At 37.9% G+C, this 27433-nt stretch overlaps 1 protein-coding gene across 2 annotated transcripts in view; it reads right to left on the bottom strand.

The window, feature by feature from the left end:
- The window catches only part of hipk2 (homeodomain interacting protein kinase 2), a 96826-nt gene extending 70231 nt beyond the window's left edge, over positions 1-26595 (bottom strand). For both annotated transcript variants that reach the window (XM_084123730.1, XM_084123729.1), the window contains exons 1-2: positions 26172-26595; positions 1813-2950 (exon numbers count right to left, since the gene is read on the bottom strand). In XM_084123730.1, the coding sequence (XP_083979856.1) occupies positions 1813-2950; positions 26172-26190 (1157 nt within the window). In that variant the 5' untranslated portion in view covers positions 26191-26595. The remainder of the gene's footprint in view (positions 1-1812; positions 2951-26171) is intronic.
- Positions 26596-27433: the final 838 nt, after the last annotated feature.

Here is a 27433-nt window from a genome sequence, read left to right on the forward strand (position 1 = left end):
AACGGCTCAATCTGGCCCGTGAAACCCAAACAAGGCTATAGGTAAATGAAAGAGTTGGCTGAAAAAAAAAAAAGAAGCAGCTTTTAAGTGAGGCATCTGTTTCTAATGTTGGCGCTCTGGTGTGGATTACAGGGAAGTATTGCCGGGGAACTGACGGTGACCCCATCTCTTCATCCCTAGGGAGTTGGTTAGTAGCGATGAGAGCACTGGATTCGGATTGGGAGGAGAGAAGTGAACCGAAATGAAACTGGCCCTGATGCTGCATTTCTTTTATTAAAAAAGCTAAATATACTGCTTTTTTGTACAAGGAACTCTAAAAGAGGAAAGTATGGATGCAAATAATAATAAAATAATAAATAATAATCAGCTGCAAATATCTCCCAGGTGCTGCCACCATGAAGCTGTACCATGCTGTAAAACATAGTAAACGGACTATTTTAATCTTCAAAGCAGAACTCAACATGTGTTATTTCACATAGAATAAGATAAGGAATCAGGTTCTCAGTGAGCCATTGATTTTATGACCCCCTCTAAACGCACGTGTTGAGGAAGTTCTGGAGATTTTTAACATACCACCAGGAGAAAACGGAATATGCACACTTCCCTACTACACAGTATGCAAAAAGTTCAAAGGCATAGGATAGCCTATATCATGATACAGTAGGCGAACAATACCTGAATGACATACAACACACTGTAAAAATGAATTATCGTTAGTTCTAAGTTAGTACTTTAATAAGCAACACTGCATAAGATATGAAAATATTTTAAAGATATTTCCACAGATTGTATTTTGAATATAAGTGTTTTCTCATATGCTTAAAAAACAGTGGTAAGATGAAATACACTTGTATTAAAGATACATTCTCTGAAAACATGTCTTGGTATCTTATGCAGTGCTGCTTCTCAAGTACATTTCACTGTTAGATAACTGGAAAAGAAGACAAAAACTTATTAAGAATAGGATTTTTTTGATGTGCAAGTTGACTCGTTGGTATTGTTATAAGGCCACGAGAGCCAAACGATTTAAAAAGGCAAATAGAAATTATGGAAAACTGTGAGACAGGACACTTTGAGTGATATCAGTACCAAAAAAGTTGTTCTGCATGGTTAAACATCCGCCAGACAAAAGATTATATTTTAAAGAATGTTGGAAACCAGACAGTTGATGGTAGCCATTGACTTCCATAGTATTTTTTTTTTCCTACTATGGAAGTCAATGGCTACCATCAACTGTTTGATTACCAACATTCTTTAAAGTATCATCTTTTGTGTTGAACAGAAGAAAAAAACTCATACAGGTTTGGAACAACTTGAGGTTGAGTAAATGGTGACAAAATTTTCATTTTGGGGTGAAATATCACTTTAAGAGGTTGCAGTCTCACGCTAATTTGCCCTGTTTGGTAAATCTGGCCTAATACCTTGTGTTGCTTCTCAAGTAAAGTTTTCTTGTTTTAGTGGAAAACGAGTCAAAAAGTCAAATTATTTAGTCAAATCCGGGTCAAAGAACAATTTCAAAATGGCGGATGCGGTTAACGGTAGGCAATTTTTTTCATAATTTGTTATTCTGGTTGAAACTCTCTTCACATCCTAATAGCAGTCAATAATAGAAGTGGTCTAAATATTTAAAAATGTACATGTATCATATGTGTAAGTCTCAGGACCAAAAATGTTCATCCAATCATTGCATTCGGTCCGAATACCATGTCCTACCTGCCTGTCAGCATATGTATTTCCACATGCCATCCGCGCACCCTGCTCGCACAGACATCAGCAATTCTGACAAAGAGCATGACAACATTAGCGCCTTACCTATAGTATCTAGACTGCAGGTAGGTAGAGCACACCGCTTTGGAGACGTGACTAGCAGAGCCAAAGTCGATGACCTTGACTCTGTAGGGTTGGCGGGCTGGGTCAACAAGCATGATGTTCTCAGGTTTCAAGTCGGCGTGGATCAGTCCCAGGCTCTTGAGCTTCATGAGGGCAGTGGCCACCTGCTGCAGGATCGGTCGGATGTACTTGAGCGGCAATGGACTGAACTTGTTCTGCTTAAGGAAGTCGTACAGGTTCTGCTCCAACATCTCGAAGACCAGGCACGTGTGGTTCTTGTGCTGGAAGCACTCGTACGCTCGAACGAAGTTGTAGTCATCCGCGCTCTCCGTGCTCAGCCGAGCCAGTATGCTCACTTCGATCTGACCCTGCCTCGCATACGAGGGGTGGTTCTTGAGGATCTTGATGGCCACGATCTCGCTGGTGCCGCGTTTCCAGCACTTCACCACCTGCCCGAACGTCCCTCGACCCAGGAACTCCAGCACCTCGTAGGTGTTGGTCATGGAGCAAAGCACCTCGTGCTGCAAGAGCTGGTAGTCGCCCTCGCTGTTGGCGCCGCTGTTCTTGGACGTTGCTGTGGTGGAGGCAGTCGCCGTCGCGACGGTGGCCCCGCTTTGCGTGTTGTTCTGGATCATGGTTGCGGGCGGCTGCTGCTCTTCAACAACGTGCACGCTGCTCCCGCTGCCGTTGTTGTCCAGCTCCTCGCTTTTCCGCTTAAGCCCGCATCGCTGGTACGTGTCCAGCAGACTGACGGTGCTGCGGCGCGTCAGATTGTGGCCTCCGCTGCTGCTTCCACTACTACCGGTGCTGCCCAACAGTTGACCAGCCGCCCCAGATGTGCTGCTGGCCGAGGCCACCACGATGTGCCCCGAGCCGGCCGGGAAGAGGAGGGCCTGTTCGTAGGACAAGGAAGAGTTGGAGACCTGGAGACTGGCGGCGTTGATGCCCACTGGTGCGACTGAGACACTCTGCTTGCTGTTCTGACTGTAGACCTTGCTGTGTGTGCCGTACCCTGTCATATCCCAGTTGCAACTCTGCTCCACCTTCAGTTTCTTCACGCTAAAGAAGGCACTTGACTGGAGAGTGTGAGGGGAGAAGACTTGCACTTGCGAGGCCATACCTGAATAACGAGAGAGAGAGAGAGAGAGAGGGAATGTGAAACGTGGATTGAAACTCGAGCATAAGCTTTAAATAAAAATCCTACAGGTCACGGCAGGCCAGTTTAATAGAGTCAGAGTCCAGATGCTAACTTATAAAATAGCCGTTGTACAAATACCTTGCACACTCGCTCTGATTGCTCAGCAGTGTTCAGACTTGACACTAAAGTTGATAGAGTCAGCTTCAGGGCAGCACCTGGACTGATTCAACTGTATACATTTAAGGACATTTTGCATAAAATGAATCCACATGGTGAGAAAAAAAATCTTGAAATGTGTATTTTCCAATAACATTCATGGTTTGATTGCTCCTGTTGCAAATTTTTGCCTAACCTTGTCCTTGACAAATTTGATGAAAAGATGTTTCCAGAAGTTAGTTAAATCTGACAAAATATCTTTTTAGCATCAAAAATGCTAAATGTTTTCTTTTAGGTTTGGTTTAGTCTGTAGAAATGTATATTTTTTTTAACTAAAAAACCCCCCCAAAAATCATGAACCTTACTATTCATTCACTATAGACACAGTGCAAATCTGAAGTGAATTGGCCCAAAATGCTATATTAATGTATGAGATGAAAATATTGATTCTTTACTGACCCACTAGGATTTCTGTAATAGCAATGTGCTATGTAAGGACCACCAAAAAGGCAGAGACCATGTCAAACCCAGGGCCATTTGCATGAGTCTCAAAGAATGATTGCAATTTCCTCCCAAAAAACAAAAACAAAACATGCATGCATGCAACACATTGCACCGTTTACCTCAGGGAGATGCACATCATTTTTCCAGAGGCATTTGAAAAAGAAAAAGCACCTAAACCTGAAACATCTGAATAACATTTCAACATCAGATCCTCAAAACAAAACAACATAAGCAGAACAGAGCGGGATTTGGGCTTCTGGGAACTCTCTGAGCTTCAGAACAGACGACGCTTCTGCAAGCAAACAACGGTCCAGAAATAGCCCTCATGAACGGCGCTGTTTGTAGTGCTAAAATAATGATTACATTCGAGAGAGGATTACATGCAGAGCACACTGTAATGCACTATTTACAGAATCTCCAAAGTGGCATGAATTAGCGCACTAGGAAATAAAAAGGTTCCTTCAGTGTGCATTTCACGCCACATATGTATATCAGTTCACACCTAAACTGCTACTGAAATGCACAAAAAGATCATTTTAAAGAGGCAGATTTTCAGCAATTAACAACTTAAATGAACAGTTTAAAGGGACCGTCATCTTATATTCAGTCTGTCTGCTTAAATTTTTGGACCATAGTCGCGTTTACTATGTAAAGTCATTGTAAAAACTATGTTCCATGGAAAAAACAACAGCAAAAAGGTTTCAAATGACATGAGGGTTAGTAACATTTTTCACAAATCTTGACAGCACAACTAAAGCTATCTAGAATATCTCTATCCCTCTCCACAAAGGATGTTAAATATACAATGGATCTCCAATGATGTTTCCATACAAAATGAATATCTATAAGAATAATTACTTTTTCCTTTGTGGTCTCATCTTACAAGCAAATAATGAATCTCATTTGGTTTGAGAAATTCCTTGACGCAAGAAAATTCCCAAGACAGGAAACATACACAGGAAACTTTACATGAACACTTCATTATTGTTATAATTCTTTACAGTTACAGTTTCAAAATTACCTTTCTGTTTCTCTACTTTCTTTTACTTTTCGAACCACCTTTCCTCCTTCTACTTTACCTTTTACATTTGACAGTGCCATTGAATATTTTCAATAGTCATCTGGCTTTAGCTTTAAAGCCCAGGGATTCTTGGGCTTTAAAAGTTGATGAAACACTGACCATACAGTCCATACTGCATACACTGCATATCCTACACAATCCATAGCTTTTATACCATTAATTCCTTCTAACCTATATTACATAATGCACTATCCATAATCTATAGGTTCAAACAAAACAGCCTGGACTGCAGATCCTATAATCTTTGCATTTCATATATCAAATATATTGAATATACCAAATACATAATCTATTTACCACAGAACCTATATTGACTACAATATGATGTAAAGTATATTAACTTTGTAATTTAAATTGACCTCACTGGCAATTTGTTGATGGAGCAAGTAATGAAGAACATCCGCTATTGCTATTAGGAGCAAGGGCCCTATGTTAATCCCGTAATCTAGGCCAGATGTCACTCCTTGGATTACGCTTTTCTTTGCCAGGTCTTTACGTAAAAATAATTTGTTCATGGTCAGTGGCTCTATGTGTTAGTATGTGTGTTTGTCAGAGATGGGGACGGAGTTCGGAAAGTAATAAATTCCCCACAGATGGAACAAACCAGGAATCCTTTGCGTCAGACATGAGTGGTAATCTAGTCTCGCGGGCAGCTGACACGTTCAGATTACTAAACCACGCAGCTCTACTAACTCATCACGGATCATCGTGTTTGTTTTTGCCAATTTAATCCAATCCGGCCCTACATAGCACCTTAAAATCTATGTCTCGCCATGCTATACTCTGGACATGTCACATGGTAGGAACCAAACTGGACGTCTAAATCCTAACCTGACTTTGTACCAAGGCTGTGTAATATTGAGAACAGAATTTAGAATGCCTTTTAAATTCCAATTCAGTAGAATTATGATGAATGGAAATTGAACAATAAAAGCAAAGTTTGTCAAGATTCCAAAGTTTTGGAAAAAAGGTTTTAAAAAAACAAGTTTGAGTAGAACAATAGATACAATAGAGTAGAATATAGATGGAACAATAGAACGACGGACGGACGGACAAATGGATGGATGGACCAATATTTTGCACAACCCAGTTTTGAACACAGACATGTTGTAACTCACTCTGCAGTCATTTCATTTCAAGAGAGTTCAAATGGTCAGAATGTTTTCTTCAAACAACAATGCATTTATTCCCATTCAACCTCAGTAACTCTGCAGCTGTTCAATGCGAGACCAGTTCAAGCGTTTACAGCCGAGAGACGACTACCATCCTGACAATGATGTTTTATGAACTGATATAGAAAAACCTCATAAAAACTCAACGGGTAAAGTTAACATGAATTTCTGAACTCTGCAGTGTGAATACAACCGGCCTGGTCCATTGTTTCATATTTACAATGCTGGAATGCTTTCCGTAGTGCCAGTCAGCTTTCAGCATATACCTCACACAGAGCAGGCCGGTTTAATGCACTGCCACCAAGCATACCAAAGGGTTATTCATCTGCTCTACACAAGCAACGTGTTAAAATGCTAATGGTCAGTTTATAACAGGATGAACTATTACTCCGTTTGTCCAAGGTTGGATAATCTACTTTTTTCGTTGAAGGAATGAGAAGATCAAGGATTAAATACAGGCAACAGTCCAAACTTTAAGCTTGTTAACTCTTTTACGGAAATAGGATTAAGAAAATGCAAAAAATAAATAAATATATATACATATACATATGTAAAATCTGTCTGCTGTCAGGCTAAAGGGTTAAATGCAAACAAAGGACCTTGTCCTACAGAGGTTTGCTTTGTCTCTGTGCGATCCAGGCATTTGGAAAAAATGTCCAGGGAAGAAATCAGTGGTTAATGAATTGACCTCCGCTTGTCTAGACAAAGCATTATCCCCTGTGGCTCCGAGCGATGCCCACTGTAGCATACCATCAGGGGGGAGGAAGCACAGGAAGCCTATCATGTTTTCTGCTTTTCTTGCATGTCTTCGAAAAACATGTTTCTTGCATGTTTCTTCCTTCCAAGTCCTTTGCTACCTGCCTTTCTATGATATCCACTCAATTTTAAGCTCTCCTAGTATCATGTTTCTCCAGGTCTGTACAGATCTTTTCAAGCTCTCCAATCCTCCATTTATTTTGCCACTCAATCCCTTCTGCCATCTCCCGACGCTCTCGCAATCAAACAATCTCTCTGCTGACCTCCCCCCTGCACATCATTTCTTTCTTTGCTCTCCTTTCCTCTCCTATCCTCAGGCATTGTTTTTTTGTACTTTCCAGAGATGACAAATAATTGTACGCACAACAACATTAATCACTCATAATAATTCAAAACAAGATTTGACATTTATTTTACGTTTTATAATAATAAAAGAATAATGAAACATATCTATATCTAAAATATCTCCTTCCTCTCTCAAACATCGTCTAATAAAACCCTGTAGTTCCACAGAGAGTGAGAGCAGGAAACCTCTGGCTATTGTCTCGATTCATAACACGGTGTATCTCTCACCTCCAGAGCAGAGCAGGGCCAGCGCACTTCAGAGAGCTCTGAGAGGCTGGGAGCGCAGATTTCGTGCAGTGTGTGAAGATAGGAAGAGTGCCAGCAGGAAACGAGACACACCGCTCGCAGGAGCATTGCTTAGGCTGTTTATTTCTCAGCCTGAATGTGGAGCTCTCTGGTCTTGCTCATCTCCTCCAACCACAAGATCTCCAGAGGGAGAGGCAGATAGAGAGAGACGCTCACAAACAGCATATGCTGCAGGATATTGACCACCCAGTCCTCATTTAGCCATCACATCTAAACCTATTTATGGTACGAAACAGAGAGGCAGCTACAGACACACACGAGCACAACATAAATAAAGCATTACCACTTAGCGCTAATGTTTTACTAGCTGAGCTCTATTATGGTGTTCGTGAATCAGATAAATATGTGCATGCGGACGCAAGCTGCTCGCTTACGCTTGGCACAGACCTGCCCGTTTGGAAACAAAATCTGATCTCTTTTATATCTCCGTCAAAGACAGCATTGAGACTAAACTGAGACTTTTTGCAACATTTTTATTAAGAAAAAGACCCTTGTAATCTCACTTTTTTTTATTCAGTTTTAATTTTAGTTTAAGTTTTGTTAGAATGGTAGATTGCTAGAACAACAGATGTGTAGAAGGATTGATAAAACTAACAGAAGTATAAAGAGAGAGCGATATAATGATAGATCAATAGTCAGACGGACAGAAGGATAGGCAGATTTAGGCGCTTACTGTATGTCAACAAATGTTTCCCACAAAATTTTAGGAGAAACATCTGAGACCATCTGAGCTATGACAGAGCAACCTCTGAGCAATGGGTGGAATGGATATGGATCGTGCAGAAAGAAGTGGGACATAGACGCACACGTGCACAGTACGCCCTAACTTGACCCATTAGTGGGGTGTTTGTGTGCTATTTAGTCAGGACGGCTTTGTTAGTGAGCAGGACAACTAGAGCAGCTGGGGCTGAGAGCAGCTAAAGCCACTGACATGTGTTCTGACGGCCTCAGAGAAAGACAAACAAATAACACACACTGTCGCACACAGGCTTTATGACCTCTCCAACCAGCCTGTTAGTGACTGCTTATTAAGGCTGTGTGTGAGAATAGAGGAAGCCATATGTTTAGAAGAGGTTATAGATGACATATGGAGAGAGCATCATGGGAGTTTGCGAGATAACTGCGTTTACTAAGCGTCTTCAGGGAAACCTTAAGGGAGCCCTTATGAAAATGCATATAGTTCTTGCACAGCAACAAGTTTAATATTTAGATGTAGATTTAAGTCAGTAAAACTTACAAGTTAACACATTTAAATAAATAAAAATATATAATAAAATAATGAATTAAAATACTACTACGTGTAGTAAAGCATAACAGTTAATACAAATATAATAAATACAAATATAAACAGAATAAATAAAACAATTTTAATAAATAAAAATAAATTAAATACTACTACTACTACTAATAATAATAATAATAATAATAATAATAATAAAAATAATGTCAGAATAAAACAATAAAAATATAAATAATAGAAAATAATAAATAAAAATTCAATAATACATTAAATACTACTAATAATAGTAATACAAATCAATGGTTATCTTTTACAGTTAGTAAAACATAATGAATAAAAATAAATAATATATAACAAATATACTTACTACATCTACTAATAATAATAATAGTCAATGAAACATAACAATTAATAAAAATAAATATAATACATAAATGTATAAATAAATAGAATAATTAACAAATAAGAGAACCAATAATAAATAATTAAAAATAAAAGATACTGAAAAATGTAATGTTAGGTGTGATTAATCGCGATAAATTAGGCCTACAGAAAATGTGCGATTTATTAGTTAATTGTTTTAATCGATTGACAGCACTAAATAAAATACCACTACTGCTGCTACTACTATAACTACTACTACTAATAATAATAATAATAAATATTAAAAAGTAAAAAAAATAAAAATAAACAAAATTGTAAATAACTACAAATTAAATAATATATAATAAATAAAATACTATATCTACTAATATAATAGTGAGAACTCCCCTACTAAATTATTAGCATCAGGCTCAAAAACTATTTGAAGTGTCGTGGACAGCTCACAGTAGCCACTTTCATGTTTCAGGATCAGCTGACTAACTCAGTCTCCTCTTCCAGAGCATTAAAACTAAGACGACACCCATTTAAGAACAAGTTCACGATAAGAAGCAATTTGTACAACCCTGTTATCAGACCATTACAGTAACAGTATCGATACACTCCTGCAGCCACCCTGGCACTTACCAGCACCACTATAAAACATTGACACGGTGAATTTATCATGCATTAAGTATGTTGATTAAAGGTTTGTTTTATTCTATTTGGAACTCTTTGGGTACAACAACAAACCATGTCATTGTCTGTTGCGGTGTGTGTGTGTGCCTGCGAATGTATGTTTTGCAGGTTTTTGCTGCACTTCAAAAGAACAAGACCTGAGTAACAGGGCAGAGTCTAACCACAGAGCCAAGCCAGGTAACAGATGAAACAAGATTTAGGCACATAGTGCAGACAACACACGCACAGGCAGAGCACATCCTGCAGCTGTGGCGCTGAAGCACGTATAAATGTGACGCCCATTGACTAAAGTGATTCTATACCCTGACAAAACAACTGTTCTCAACCACAAAACAAGTTAAAAGCAACCTGGGAATTAACAAAAGAAGCTTATTTTGAACAAAAGCGTTATCAACTTGAAATACGAATGCATTCGCATTGTGTTCCTTAAACAAAAAGCAGCAGTTCATGAAAGCATTTCCTCTAGTGTTATTTTAACACTGTGTGATTTTCTGGAATTCTGAACATCTGTCATTTCGCTGGTTCAGTTTGTGTTTTCCATCAAGTATAATCTTAACACAAATGACTGTTCTGGAGAATACCACAGAGATAAACAGACACGGCTAATACGCCAAAGTCCTCACAGGCGAGTTCTTCAGGATACATTATGACTGCTTCTTCCGGCACATACATCACAGTCCAGGGAGTGTGCGTATGTGTGTGTGGCCGACCTCTACAACCCTACGGCAACTTGTATGGAATGATGGGAAGGCACTTAAACTCTTAAAGGGGACATATCATGGAAAACAGGATTACATACTCACAAAACACCTATTCCAGTCTGCTCAGACTATAGCTTAAGATTCAAAACGATTCATTCACAGTCATATTAAAGTGCCCCAATTAAGCTATTTTAAAAGGTTCCTAATTTTATTTTGGTGTTACCCTACAATATGCATCCAAGGTCAAAAAAACTTTTTTTCTCATAATATACAATGTAGTATCACCTCTTTTCTCACAGTGTCTGAAACGTTTAATAAAGGATTCGGTCTCTCTAAACCCCTCCTTTCTAAAATACCTACTCTGCTCTGATTGGTCAGATGGCCCAGTCTGCTGTGATTGGTCTACCGCTAACAGCACGTCAGAAATTAAACGAACATTAACATATCTGAATTTCGGCTCCGGATCTTTCTCAAAACTTGCATACACAGTGATACAAACAGTAACAATGGCGTCGGCTTTACTGTATCAATTCCAGCCGATGTCCTCATCCTTTGGAAGAGCATGCAAAGTGGATTTGCTTTCGCAGCGCAGAAAACAACGTTTTCTCGACATGTCGACAACACAAACCAAATTCTTTCAGCGGGTCAAAATAGACGTTGTTCGCGGGGGAAGCCAATGAAGATCATTGGCTGGCATTACACACATTTGTTATAACAATGGGAGCATGTCTATGTTCCCACAGCCCTATGTTCCCACAAATGGCCTACCCCTGACCCCACCCCTAAACCTACCCGTAACTGGGGTTTAGACAAATCGTAAATAAAAATTCTTAGAAATGTGGGAACATAGGGCCGTGGGAACATAGGGCTGTGGGAACATAGGGCTGACCCCATAACGATAACTCCATTTGTCGTACACTTTGATTTTTGAAACCTTGCCGACCTTTTATATTCACCAACAGCTATATTACACACTACATTAAAGGTAATAATAATAATAGAGGCACCTTAATGTAACCTTCAGTACCTCATCATATGACCATCTATGTTTATATATCAACAGACATTCAGTATATAGCAACTTGGACCACCATATGCTGGTACATAAAGGTTAGACAATCATAACCGAGGTCATTTACAGATAGAAGTCTTAAAAGGCACAGTCTGTTTAATCTTAATGCGCAAAAATTCTCACGTTTTGGTGCAAGAAAACTCGACTAATAGAATATGTCCCCTTTAATTCACTCAAAAGTGACCCAATTTACTTGCTTATTAGTAACTATTTATTAATACATGTAATTCCACTGAAAAGAAAAGACTAATAACTTTCCTTTTCAAGCCCTCGGTTACACTTTATTTTAAGGTGTCATTGTTGCAGTGTAATTATACATTTAAGTACTGAGTATCAATTAACTAAATGTACTTACTATAGGGTGATGTTAGGATTAGGGTTTGGTTTAGGGTTAGTTGCCTGTAATTATGCTTATACTACGGGGCTGTTGAATGCTTGAATCTGATTGGTTGATGAACATTCTAAGGTGCGTGAATTTTCACATACAGTACAAACACACACTCAAACATAAACGCGTTGTCAGCTCTGCTTTGACGAGTTTATCAGTAAAATAGATTAACAATTTAAAATCTCTCTCTCTCAAAAATGACGTTTTGGAATTAGCAATGGAGGCGTGGGATTAGATGCGCAAGTAATTAGTCCTACACAAAAGAGCATTTTAGGGACAAAAAACTGACAAACATCTTAAAAATACATCATCTGAACAATGACTTGAGGTGTGGTTACCGTAGTACCGGCAGAATAATTTTCTCCGGGCAAATGTATTATTGAAAAATAATGCACACCCGAGGTGGAACAGCTCCGCTTTGCTTCGTGACCGCATTACCACCTAAGGTGTGCATTATTTTTCGAATAATTCAATAGCCCGTCGTCAATTATTCATTACATAATTTATAGTTATTAATATAGTAATAACATGCAACAAGGACACTGTAAAATATAGTGTTACCAAGCCTTCTTGTTTCTTTTTTAACCACATATCATGGATGGATATGAATAAAGTTATTTATTTTCATTCATCATACGTCACATTACAGAAGTTAAATGGTTTGCGAAGTTGCAGTTTCATGTTGACTTTGAGTCACAAATGATGTTCTGTAGACCAGCGGTGCTGAGAGCTCCATAAACAAAGCCTGGAGTCCTGCCAGCCACTGACGGTAGTGATAAGTGAACAACATATACAACATATTAATACCTCGGCAAAAGCCATAAACTATGAGTAATCTGATTACTGAACGAGTTGACATTTTCTGGGGAGGCAAGAATGAAATTACAGTCCTGGACAGAACAAAAGAACAAAACAGGAACACGTATACACACAGTGAACAACAATACGTTTTAAAATAATGTAATCCGTGACTCCATCAGAGTCTGACTAGGCAAATTAATTAGGTTTAGCTAAAAGATGATGAATGAGTTTATACATGGGCCATAATTTTGTATTGCCTTTATGACCTTTATACAAAAACTAATCAAAATGATAAAAGCCAGAGAATTTTTAATAGCTTTTACATGTTTTTCTTTAATTACCTTCAAAAGAGCTGAATAAACACGCATATTTATTGATTTCCCCCATATATATTTATTTTTAACAACCATTCAGTTAAGGCATACATCATAATAGCATTATTTTTTAATTGCATCTCTTAATATCGTTTTCATTACTCGTTAAGAGTATTGTAAGGTTAAATTTGACAGACTTCCTCACTGTTTTGAACCTCTCTACGTTGTCCCCCATATGGGCCATGACCTGGTTGTAGAAAGTGTCTTGATTCAATTTAAATAACCGTCTGAGACTGAACCTTCTCTGACTCACAGCTTCATTACAGTCATGTGACTCAACTTGTAAAAGAACAATGTACTTAGTCAGATCCAAACAAACAACATGCTATGCCCATAAACTAAGAGCCTAAAAATGAGAAAGCCCCTAAATACCTGATCCTTGGCTGATGAAAACCAGTCACACAAAACCAGATGACCGTTCAATTATATCAACACTAATTTTGGGTAAAACCAATTTGGTATGATCTCAAAAAAATCATACATAAAGTAGCACATACATATTTTTAAGTTTGGACAGACACAGATAAGTACAATATCCACGACCCTACAATGGATAAGCAGTTTGGAGGATGGATGGATGGAAAGCTTCTAAAATGTAAATCTAATGTTCTGTAAGACCGATTAGCTGACCAAGAAACCCACATTTCATTGCTGAAAATATGCATGGGATACGAAATGAAACAAACAACAAAGACAGAACACACAATAAACAATTTTTTGAGCCATATCTTCCTTGTGTTGCACATTGCATACATTATTTGGGTGCCCTGTAGTGCTGTGGAAGCCATTACCGAGAATACGGCTGTGTCATTTGTTTCATGCATGGGCAAACACATGGAGGCGTACCCTTCTGAGATTCTCAGACACACATTAACAAACACACACTAAAACATATCTGAGCTGGGGAGTCTCTCAGGATCAGATCATACCGAAGTGCTAAGGAAACCAGTCAGACCCGATCAGTTTTCACGGCAGCCAATGGCAAGCCATATAGTGATTTCCAAAGCATTTTTGTTTGTTTTTTGAGCGCTGCCTGGCTGGCATGGAGCAGTGCTGTAGGAACGGATCAACGCTGACACCAGTGAAGGTCTGACAAGCACATACACACAAACATGCACTGTCCATGTGTCTGATTGTGATAAGCATTCAACCCACCCGCTCCCTGCTTTCTCTTCGCCATGGAACTATAGTGTGTGTGTGTTTATGTACGTATCCTCCCCTCTCAAATGCAAGAGTTCAGGCACATGGTCTTAGCAGTGTCAGCCACATGAGACATTTGAGGCCATAGTGCCAAACTGCCCCTCACACAAACACACACCTTAAAGGGATAGTCCATCCAATAATGAACATTCAGTCATCATTTACTCACCCTCATGTCATTCCAAACCTGTGACTTTCTTCAGCAGAACACAAAAATAATGTTCATGCAGACTTTTTCTGATATTAAAATGCTGATAAAAGTGATGTTGTAACTAATACAAACGTACGCTCTAAATAAATAAAAATAAAAAGTTGATTTAGGCATCACAACATTATCATTTACAGTATAACTAAGCAATGGATATTCATTTTGAGATTTGCTAAAGATTGCATTTATTAAATTAAAAGTGTTTTTAAAGATAAACTGAGTATTAGATGATGGAACAGATAATCTAAATGTATAAAAAGGGCAAATGAGCATGAACATTAAAATAAATGTTCATTTCTAATACCAGACAATAACTGATATGGCACCAATATATTGGGCCAAAAAAAGTTAAATAAAAAATGAAAAGAAAAAGACTCCAAACTAACATTTCACAACATTCTGTTTCCTCATTCTTGTCTTCTTTTTTTAATGTCAAAGATGAATTCTAAGTGTTCCGGCCCCTTAAGGTCCTACTTTAAACGTGACAGGCGCTCTGTTATATACACACACACATGCACACCACAACATGTGACTCACATTCATACTGAAAGTAGAAGGGGACATATACATTATTGACGGGCTTGTCTTGTCTCTGAGTCGAGTTAGAGGTTACAACGTCCCCGAAGCACCGCCCCAAAGGGATTCACAGATTGAGACATTCTGGTGTTGTACATCTCAAAGAGAGAAGCCTGCAATCATTCAGGCAGTCCATGGCACCAAAGACAACACAGCCTTTCAAAACACATGAAAGAAGGTGTCCAGCCTCAAATAAACCGGATCCAGAGCCCACAAGGGAACGAGTCCCAGTGTTGACGCTCATCCACAGTTGTATCAGCTACCATCCATTGCGTAGAAACCTTGACCTCGTTCTCCTTCGCACTCTTGTTCACGGTCATAAAGTTCGCAAGGTAAAAACAACAATCCCAGAAACGACAAAGGCCATGCTTTCATAGCAAAAGGTCAGAGCTTGGCCTTTCTTGGAGACAGAGTGAGGAAGGAGACTGAGATTTTCTAGAGGCTCTGGGAGCGTCAATCTACCCTGACCGGTCATGGGATACACAAGAGGGGAGGGCAGGCTTGCATGTGTCATTGATCTTAAAAAAAAGGGGAGGGCGTCTCTCTCACACACAAAGGTTACAGCCTATGCACAACTACACCCGGCCATCAACCCACCAGCAACCTTTCAATTATTAACCTCCAAGATATCGGCCCTGCAAGATGCACCCCAGCAGAGGAGAAGATAGAGAGCATGGAAGATACCGCATCTATCATCAGCCTCCCTTTTGCTCTCTCTCGAGTGTGTGTTGAACGATAGGCCAGTTCAGAGTGCGGTCAATGAGAGTGTATAGAGTGAAATCCATATCTTACGTCACGCACCAGCGGCCCAAAGCGCATTTTTCATGCTCTCTAACTCAAAGAGGAGTAAAAAGGTTTTTTTCTGATTACATCTTTTTTTATTGTAAAACAACTTTTACTCTACTGTTAAAAACACATTCATGTTAATACATCTACAATACTGTTTAAAAAATAATATTTATTCAGCAAGAACATTTTAAATTGATCAAAAGTGAGCATAAACACATTTACAATGTTGCAAAAGGTTCAAACTGTTCCTTTGAACTTTCTACTCAAAAAATATCGTTTTCACAAATATATCAAGCAGAACTGTTTGCAGCATTGATAATAATAAATGTTTTTGAGCACCAAATCAGCATATTAGAAGAAAAATATATTAAAAACAGAAAACAGTTTTACTGTATTTCTGATCAAATAAATGCAGCCTTGATGAGCAAAAGAAAATTCTTTTTAAAACATTATTCAAATCTTTCTGACACCAAACCTTTAACAGTATATAAATTATTCTGCTAAAGTACTATATAAAATGTCTCAATATTTGGTTTCTTGTCAACTAAAACATTATTTTCATAAGCTAAAATGGCATTAAAGCAAAACTGACTATAATGTACGAATATGACACGACTAAATACTGAATTTACAGGATGACCTGCACTGACATTCATTTCATGGACATGTTCCACATAAAAAAGAAAATCATACAGGTTTGGAATGACATGAAGCTGAGTAAATGACAGAATTTTCATATTTTGGTTGAACTATGCATTTTACACTCTTTTACAACCTTCCCTTTGCTGCAAATTCAAAGAGAACTTCCAATTAAAGGAAAAAAATGGATCTCTTAGAAGTCAAGATTAGTTTAAAATAGTTGCCAATCAGAGCTTTGCTTGGTTGACTAGAGTCTACCCTTTACTGATCAAGCTTTCTTGACAAAGAAGACCTGTGAGTGAGCGTGATGGGTTTTCGAGCAGAGCTCATTAAGGGACAATGGGGCCGTTCGTCTCCGGCTCTTAAGAGCGCTCTGGTCTGTCGGGGCGCCAGTGTCCCTTTCTCTCTCCTCCAGGCGCACATCAAAAAATGGGGCAGACTCTCCCAGCTCTGTTCTGGCTGTCTGGGGCTTTGAAGTCCTTTGGTTATCAGCCAAGCGTGTCACGCTACCTGCAGCCATCTGTGAAGAGCCCACAGTCGGGCTGGACGGCCAAACACCACAATGACTGTGTGTGTGCAGAGTGTTACCTGCAGCACTGCCAGTACGTGAGACATTAAACATGAGAATGAGAGGGTGGGAAGTGACCATTTTGAAGAGGCCTGTAGTGAAGAGACTTCTTTATTGACAACATCTCTCTCAGGGCTCTTCTTCTCTATTCTCCTGACTATGTAAGCTTTAAGAAACGGTTAAAGGAAGACGGAGACGTACATTCTCGTGTGGGCTGGGTAATGCCAGTTCGAAACCAGCAAGCAACATTTACTGATCTTGTCCTCACTATCTATATCAATACAAGAGGAAAAAAAGCCAAAAAGCATTGCATTATTTTAATGTTTTAACCACTTTTTAATGTTTCATATTTTAATATTTACTCTCTCTCTCTCTCTCTAATAATAATATAAATACAAAAATAACAACAAAAAAAGAGTCAATATTAAAATATGCAACTATAAAAAAGTCGTTAAAACATTAAAATGTCAAATAAATGTATGCTACAAGTAAATTTAGGCTTCAAAACATTATAATTATAATGTACAGTGTAAAAATATTAATTTTAAAATCTAATATATACATTTCTTTAATTGTTTTGAAAAACTTTCATTAATAGAGGAAATATACGTATTGATATAATGATTTTTCTGTATTTATGAGTACCAGTCAATAATATAAATTTATTAAAAATAATAAAAAAAAATTGTCAGAGTGCGCATCACTGTCTGTTCTACCATTGGTAGTTTTGGCATAACTCCCTGCTCATTTGCATAATGCTGAACATCACCAACTATCATTTATAATAAAACACTTCCACTCACTTTGACACTACAGATCACCGAGTTTCCACGTAGGAGAGTGGCTGACGATCAATACCAACCCTAATAAATGTGACCATTGAAACATGAGCATCTTTATGCAACAGTGTTTATTTATTTAGGTGCTAACTATGAGATATTTTTGGGTAAAGTTAATCTGTCTGTCACATCAAGTTCGGACAGTACATAAACCCAAATAAAGCAGGCCAAGCCTCGCCATGCCAAGTGGCCCAAGTCTTGGAGGCTTCTCGACAACAATGGGATTATATAGGGCATAGACAATGTGCTTTCAGCAAGCTGGCATGGCATGGGCAGAAAAGGGAGGGGGAGAACATACTGAAAGACCAATGAATGCATTGTATGCCAATTCAACCCTCGGTTTCATCCATGTATGCTCATGCACAGTAACCCACATTACAAAAACCGGCACAGGAGACTACAAAACCATGTTTTATCTCCATATACTGTCCTTACAGCTCAAATTAAATATGTTGGCTAAAAACCAAAGATGTCCATGTCATCAACCACTTGATATATAGGCTACGTCAACATTAATCTGGATAATTAATCTTCTTTTAAATGGATAATTAATCACTAATCTTTTTCTCTACATTTTGGCCGTCTGTCCACATTGAGACGTCATTTTTGCATTGTAGTGTTGTCTTTGAAAACAGAGGTATTCAAAAACCATGACGCTTGTTTAGTTATCTGAGGCATATTGTATCCATAGATACCTATGGCTATTCACTTTCATAGAGTTGTTAAAAATAATAATTTACAGAAAATGTACTCACAATGCATTTTAGACCATGGAATAGCGATTTTAAGTGTGACCTGGATGTACCATTGAGTGGAGGGATATTTTGCTAATGAAATGGTCGTGCCAGAAGAATAGCTTGTTAACTTCAGTATGTCTGGTCTTTTGGGATCATCTCAGTAAACTTTATGTTTTACCCAAGTGTTTCAGACATTTCAGTGTAGATGATGAGCAACTTTTGGATAAACGCTAGTGTGGACGGAGAGCGCTTTGAAACAAAAATGCTGTTTTCAAATGTAGCCGGATGAAAGTATACGTATCCATATGAATAAGCAGGACTGCATTGTACAAAAGCAGCTGAATTCCATCAGTAAGTGGCTGGTGATATGAACCCTGGTGCCGGTAACCATAGGTGTGAAGGCGAAATGAATGGTGCCCTTCATGAAGGAGTAATTGCCATGTGATTACAGCCCCGCAAACCCAGCGGCTGTGAAAAAAAGCCCCCCTTTCATTTCCCTTTGTTGGTGGAAGAATGCAGCCGGGAGAGACCCCAGCGTGAACTGATCCTCTCATATCTGATCAAAGGAAACATGCCAGTTGGACCCCCACCCTTTAAGAAAAAGAAAAAAAAAACACATCCACCAGACCTGGCAGAATGAGTCAAAACAGGCCCGTTTGTATTGAAGCCACACACACACAAAAAAAAAAAATGAGTACGACTTATCTCGCAATTCTGACTTTTTGATGTTTTAACCACTTTTTTATGTTTCATATTGTATTACCACATATGTGACCCTGGACCACAAAACCAGTCACATGGGTCTTTTTTTTTTTGAAATTGAGATTTATACATTATCTGAAAGCTGTATAAATTCTGGAATCTGAAGGTGCAAAAAAAATGAAACATTGAGAAAATCGCCTTTAAAGTTGTCCATTTATGTTCACGATTGTGCTGCATTCACTCACAAAAATAAATGTTTTATAAATTTACAGTAGGAAATTTACTAAATATCTTCATGGAACATGATCTTTACTTAATATCCTAATAATTTTTGGCATAAAAGAAAAATCGATAATTTTGACCAATACAATGTATTATTGGCTATTGCCACAAATATACCTTTGCGACATGTGACTGGTTTTGTGATCCAGGGTCACATATTTAATGTTTCCGTGATTGAGTATATATATCTTGCAATTTGGACTTTTCTTATATAAGAATAAGTCAGATTTGTGAGATAAAATGTTGTTTTATCTTTTCTTTTACTCCACGGTGGAAACAAGCGTGACTTCTTTCTTCTCGCAATTGCTGACTTATATATATTATATTATATCTCACAATTCTCAGTTTTCTTCTATTTCTCCTAATTGTGAGATATAAAGTCAGAACTGTGAAATATAAAGTTGCATTTACCTTTGTATTTTTTTTATTCCACGGCTCCTATAAGTTTGTGATGTTTTGAAACAAAAAATACAAATGTCTGATTTCCTTGTCCTATCCCTCTGTTTACCTTTGCATTTTCACTGCAGCTTGTTTACCTCACAAAGTGGCCGTATGTTGACGAAGCCTGGCAACTAAATGCAAACCTTTTGTTTACCGTGTAAACACGCCACATATCCCAGAATGCATCGGTGCTGCAGGATAAGTGTGGGTGTAGAAAGGTACGACACTCAGCATTGTCTGAAAATGCCCTTGGTGCTGCATCATATCTGACGCCTGCACCACGAAACAAACAGAGAGGCTTGCAGCTGGATCCTTCTGTTTCCGCACGCTGAACTCACCTCAGCGGAGCGCATGTGGCGAGAGCTCGCAGGCTAACGCCGCTGCCATCTCTCCCCCTCAAACTTTATAGCGGCCTAATCATTGCCAGTCATGCCAAAACTTTCACAAACAGAGAACCACAAATTAGTCATTTAAACTGGGAGTTGCATAACAAATTATTACGCAAGTCAACATGAGCACAGCAAACAGGCTAATTATGAAATCATAAAATCCCATTATGCAGCCTGCAGGTCATGTGCTGTGATGCCCAAGAGGGACGTACGACGTACAGATAAGAACTTGAAGAGAGAGAGCAATGCAATGTGATGATGATCCCTTTGCGAGGCAACTGTATATTTTCATGTATAAAAACTGGTAATACTTTATTTTAAGGTAATGTAATTACATGTTACTACATGTACATCCTATAGCAGTAAATTATGCATAATTACATAATTGCATAATTACATGTAACTAACCTTAAACCAAACCCTAATCTTAACTCTATAGTAAGTACAGTTAATTAATATTACGCAATGTAACTACAACACCTTAAAATAAAGTGTCACCTAAAAACCTATTTATATCATGTGAAACTTAAGCATGATTAGACAACTTGCATTCTTAAGAAATTGATGCTATTATTGCACAATTATATGCATTGCTCAAAAACCAGAGCAATTAATACAATTTAAAAATAAGAAATATTAAGTAAACCTAATGTTGTGCATGTTTGTCTTCCCATTATTAAAGTACAGTTGGATTTATAAACCTGAAGAAAAAACATGAATTCTAATTTATTTCTTTAAACTAAATATAATGTATAGATATTGTTCCAGAGAGACCAGTGTCATAAAACCATCAGTGAACGAGCTAAAAGTGATGAGAAAGAAGAACTAATCTGTAAGTAATTTTTTTTAACCACAAAACAATATGCAGATTTGTTTATTTCTATAGACTTCAACAGAATGAAATAATTGCAGTTAATCTCAGGGTTTTGTTAACTAAAACGACCCCCAAAATAGTTATATATATATATATATAAGATGAAAAACTTAAATGAAAAAGAGAACTGTTGCCTTGGCAGCTAACTGAAATAGAATAAGTTTAAAATCAACAGAAATATTAAACTACTAATACAAAAACTAATGACAGAAACAAAACTAAAATGAAAACTGAAAAAATTTAAATACAGCCAATTTAAAATATTAATGAATACTAATATTAACTAAATTGAAATACTTACAGTATATAAATAACACTAAGATAACACTGTTAGAACGAAGAATGAAAAATGGTTATAATAATTATCCACTGATCCTAGCAAACAAGCAATTTCATATGTTTGCATAGACAATAAAACATACAATATCAGCATATTGATAGCATCTGAAATGTAAACACTTTTACAAATGAACAGCTTCAGACACGCAGATGTTTACGAATCCTCTGAGGTTTATAGAATATTGAATTAATAGAATTCAACGTTTGTTTTTATTGTGTTTATAATAAAAGAGATTCATTCAATATTTAAAGCCATCACATTTAAAGCCGTTTACTTCATTTGAAATTTTAACGGTTTCATCCTGTGAGACTTCTAGAGGTCAAAATCCCTGTGACAGCACCCACATAAATCAGTTCATGAGAGAAACATCTAATGCCAAAACATCCACTGTGTATATTTCATACATGTTGAGCTTTGATAATAATTACAGCCAATCACAAATGAGCGCAAATGACTTTACTTTTAATAGTCCTATCTTGATTTCATTTATAAATAAGTTTGGCATTAACAATGTATTTTTCGTCTTTCTATTGATAAATCAAAGATTAGTACATCTCTAAAATCACACATTCGCAAGTGCATAAAATTTAGATTCTGTCAATGCATTGATATTGTACATTTCAGTTTCTACATACAAAGCGACACAAATACCTATACAAAAAAATTAAAAATTAATGAGCTCACCCTGGTCAATAACACAAAGCCCCGTTTTCCCCTACACTTTTGGCTTCTGTCAGTAGGACAGACCCCATTAACTAACCAACCCCCATATCCCAGAATTCTGCTCCCTTGGGCACCAGAGCACACCTGTGAGCCATTTCCCCACTGAGGTTCTGAGAGCTCAAATGTCCCTCAGGCTTCAAAGGAGCACAAGATGTGGACAGCATAATCACATTCAGTAAGACTGCGGTTCATTCACTGACCCACGGTGAGGCGAAAAGTCCTGTAAGGAGTATAATGCACTAGAAACATCCAGTTCTAAGAGTGACCAATGACCTGGACAGCCATTGTGGTTTTCAAACGTGGAGGGCTATGAGAACCATGCAGGCATTTGTCCGTCTGCCAAAGGGAGACTGTTGTGACAATGCGTCAGTGTCCTTGCAAAGAAGCACTTCCTCTTGATCAATGGGGCCAACAATGTAAACTCAGTCAGGGGTAATGACCTCCAAACTTATGGATTTTCCTGCAATTCTTAACTGGCAAAGACCTTGGACCTTGGGCATGGGTTACGATCAGTTATGGACAATCAATCAACTACACCAAAACAGAAAGACACGTTAGAACAGTTGTTTTATGAAATGTATTGGGATGCAGACAAGTCGTCAAGTGGAGATGGCGGAGCGAACTCGAACTGAGGGGAACCAACCAAGAAGGTTTCTAAAGGTCTAGAAGCAAAAACAGTTGGCAGAGATCATCTAAAAGAAACTAATCACATGGTTTAGACAATAAAGACCATTATACTGGGTCTTTAAAAGATTGGTCTCAGAGGACATGGAATATAATGCAGAAGCCATTTGGATTGGAAGTTTCTTGTAACTATATACTACATTCAAAAGTTTAGGGTCGGTAACATTCTTATGCTTTAAGTCTCTTGTGTTCACAAGATGTGAAGATGTGTTGTGGTGCTTAATATTTTTCTGGAAACCTAGATTTTTTTTAGGATTGTTTAATGAATAAAAAGTTTAAAATAACCAAAATGATTTGTCATTTTTGGTCAAATCCTTGCTCAAACTTTTGAACCGTATATATTTGTGTTGTACGGTATAGTGCAGCTTGGAAATGCTGCAAAACATTTCCTTTGGTGTTCCAGAAAAGAAAGAAAGTCATACAGGCTTAAAACAGCATGAGGGGGAATAAATAAGGAGAGTTTTTATTTTTAACAAACCATTCCTTTAAAGATTAAGCATAATGCAAATAATATTAATAATCACCTCATATGACCCCTAAACATAAAGAGAAAAAAGAAATCGAAAAAGCCCAGGCCTGACTCAAGGTGTCTTTTTCCGTCTGTAGATTTCCAAAGCTAAACATTTGCTTCCTTCTGCCGTAGAGACAGGTTGTCCTGGTCCTCACATCAGGCATTTATCAACATGTCAGTGTGGGTTACGAGGCCAGGAGCCAAGACTCCTCTGGCTCAGTCCCATACGGAAGAGTAATCTGGGGCCAGAGCGTTGAGCCTGCACCACAGCGCTCCACAAAGACACATCAGTGCAGGGGAAAAGGCAACAACAAAGAGCTCTCACTATGGCCTGGCATTACAAACGTCTCCACGGACAGTCTGTACCCTAAACTGGAGCAGTAACGGATATTTATTCACAAACTGAAAGGTCTTTTACTCCTGCTTTTTGAAAAGAGCTCAATGCAGCGCGCACGCATGTGCCTTAGCCGAACAATACTCGCATCTGACAGCCATGAGATGAGCAGAGGAATCTGTAAATAAATGCTAAACAAGCATGAACACACATTTTATCTATACACTCAAAATATTACCATTAAATTGAACTGGTTGGTGTTTGTAAGGTAATGAGGTCAAATTTCTCTTTTGTAACTCAATGAAAACAACCCTAGTGACAAACAGCAAAGGAAACCACACAACTAGCCATCTGAAGTATAAAAACTACATAATGACATTCATAATATCACACAAGACATATGGACAGTAAAGGAAACGTGTGTTGCTGCACCACATTTCCATTGTAAGTGCATGCATCTATAATAAGCAAGAGCAGAGAAAGAGAAACCACCAGATCAATGTCTTTTCTACATCAACTATTACTTCCAAATGTCAAATCTCTCTTTACACCATATGAGAATCACTGTTTGACTAAACAATGAGGTTAAAGTCCCACAGATTGTTTCTTAAATGAGCTCACTTGGTTTTGTTTGGGATCATGGTGAACATTCCCATAAGAGATGCTGTTTATACAGCCGCCAGAACAAACCTCTAAAGTAACATGAAGGCTGAGCCAAGCCTCGAGGGTCTTCAGATGTCCCATAAGGTTACCTTCAGGGTCTTAAAATGTTACAATCCCACAAGATGTATCTATTTTAGCATCCATCTATCTATCCATCCATCCATCCATCTCATGATGAGTCAAGTAAAATCTAATCAATTGAGAAAGTTGTAGAACTGTTGAGTAAAAGTTTACATGTCTTCCCACTTGCTTTAACTGCATAGTTCTTAGGGCAAATATTAAAAAGTATTGCTTATTCATTTTGTGCAAATAATCTAAAAGACAGACACCGATTTAAAAAAAAATAAAAAATCAGGTGAGAGGGGTGGGAGTGGTTGCTATCACCAGCAGAGGGAGCATGGGTAATCAATCAGAAATATTGAAAAATTGAAGAGGATAAACGCAATCCTTATGCTGTCTAAAGGGTGGCATGGCACCTCTGACATTTTCAGGGCACTGTCGTACAGATGCACGGCTTCGTCTTTGTCCAAATTATGAGCTAAAACCAGATGGAATAGGATTCATTCTCAATCTGATTCTGAAACCAAACTCAACCACAGGCAATGCCTATAGTGAACTGACTACCGACAGTATTTTTAAGCACAGACTCGGAAGGCACCAATAGTATAATGCCCCAAAAAGCTACAGATGCACCTATGATCCCCAAAAATGTAGGTAGCACACAGATTCCAGACATAGCCTTAAAGGGATAGTTTATCCAAAAATGTAAATTATCTCATATCTCATAGTCCTCATGGCATTCCAAACCTGTGTGACTAGACATCTGTCAGTCTCAATCCCTATTCACTTTCATTTCATCTTTGTTTGCATATACAATGAAAGTAAATAGTGACTAATGCTGTCGGTCACTAACATTCGATCTAAAATCTCCACGGGGAAAAAAAGAAAGTCAAAGAGGTTTAGGTGAGTAAATGATGACAGAATTCATTTTCGAGGTGAACTAACCCTGTAAGTGACCTCGGGATACTCTCTGGAGAACAAAAACAGCTTTTTAGGCTGTTGGTAAATCGATTTCACCCCTCGCTGCGAACAAAAAAAATTATAAAAAGAAAAGTAAAAAGTCTGCTAATGATGCACTATATCCCTCCTATTATTTATAAAGCATTCCTGCACAAGGATTAGTCACCATAACACTGCAGTGTATTAGTTCGTCTAAAACCATTACAATACTGTGCATTATCAATATAACAAGTCACATAATAGTAAAATAAGAAAAGAGTAAGTGCAAATCCAAGATGTAAATACTAATTGTCATAGGTTGCATACTGCCTGTTTGCTTCATATCCACTTTTCCCTTTCAGTTTCGTATATTAACAAAATAGATCAATTATCTATTTTATATAGTATGAACATACAGAAAACAAAGCCATCTATTATAAAACCGTGATATTTTGTAATGATAGCCTCTAAGAATAAACATTAGGTGAAGAGACAGCACTGCACAATGAAACAGAGGGAGGTTCGCGGTTTCAAATACATGTTAGTCTTAATCCACAATAATCCTGGACGAATTCAACAACTAGTACATAAAGCTGAGGTTTGATAAATCATTCTCTCTGACACAAGAAACATATTGGTAGCTAATAAACCTCAGACCCGATGGTCTCTCTGCAGAGAGAGTGAATAATGTTAGTCAATTATGTGCAGGTCTGACATTAATTTCACCCTCGTAAGGGCAGTAGATCTTACCTTCGTATACAGGGGCCATCGGTGCAAGGATTACTGTTATTCATGGCAAAAAATGAAGCGACAGCACTGTTCACAACTCAATAAAAATCTGCCATCTTGAGCCGCGGACAGAATCGCTGCTGTCTCCTGCATTACTAACCCAGTTCATCGGGGAGAGAAAAAGGATAAAAGGTTGAAAAATCACATCCAGAATTTTTATTTAATAATCGGCCCCGGGTGAGTGATGAAAAAAGGATGTCAGCAACTTAACTCCACGGGTCTCGATGCTGTTTTGGCTCCAAAAGAGAGCCAAATTGCAGGTCTTGGCTTCAGCTGGTGATCATGTCTGTGGAGTGAGTGCCTGCAAAAGTTGCAATGAGAGAAACGAGCGAGTGTGGAACGGAGCGACTTTGCGTTGTAATCGAATGACGAGACAAGCGATCGTGTTGAACAACAGGGTCTCTAAATCAAACGACGATCTACTCGACCAGGTTCATATTAGCCTACCCTTCTGAAAAAAGCGAATTCTGTCAAAATACCACTGATATCGTGATATGACATGTATTGATTCCTTACTTTGATGATAACATGGTATAGTAATGATATAAGATGTTAATACCGTGGTACTTTGATATGAATGAATGGTACAGTAGGCTATGCATCCAAACGGATTTCAATTTTCAAAGATTAAGCTATCCGTAATTGTACCAAAATGACTTAGTATGATACCATACCCATATATATATATATTTTAATGCTTCTACTGCAACAATAATAAATAAATAATAAAGACTATTAAAAAACATTGTCAGACTATTATATTAACAATAACGTGTTTGATTAAAAAGCGGTAAGATTTGATTATTACATTCAAAATATTGATTGTATCCATGTTTTGTTTTTTGTTTTTTTTGCAGGTTGGATGATTCTGCCTGCTATGAATTGTGTGATTGCCCAGTGATGTCACTGGAACTGCGCAGAATATAGTCCATAAGAATGGGATTATAGAGATGTAATCTTGAGCCAGAATCTCTTTAACATTTATTTCTCTCGAGATTTCTGGAACCATATCCATTTTTAATATAGGCTACCTACATAACATGTGCATTTCATAAAATAATTAGGTTACAATAGATGAACCCATGATATTGTTTTAGACTGTAACACCGACTTTTCCATAGTTGTTGAGAAAATACAATAGATAATATTGCATGGGAAATTGTATTTGCATAAAGCAAGGATAACATCTATCAACCCCTGTTTTAGATTTATTTATTTTTTGT

Source organism: Abramis brama (assembly GCF_963993115.1).
Source record: "Abramis brama genome assembly, chromosome: 9".
In the NCBI taxonomy this organism is placed as follows: domain Eukaryota; kingdom Metazoa; phylum Chordata; class Actinopteri; order Cypriniformes; family Leuciscidae; genus Abramis; species Abramis brama.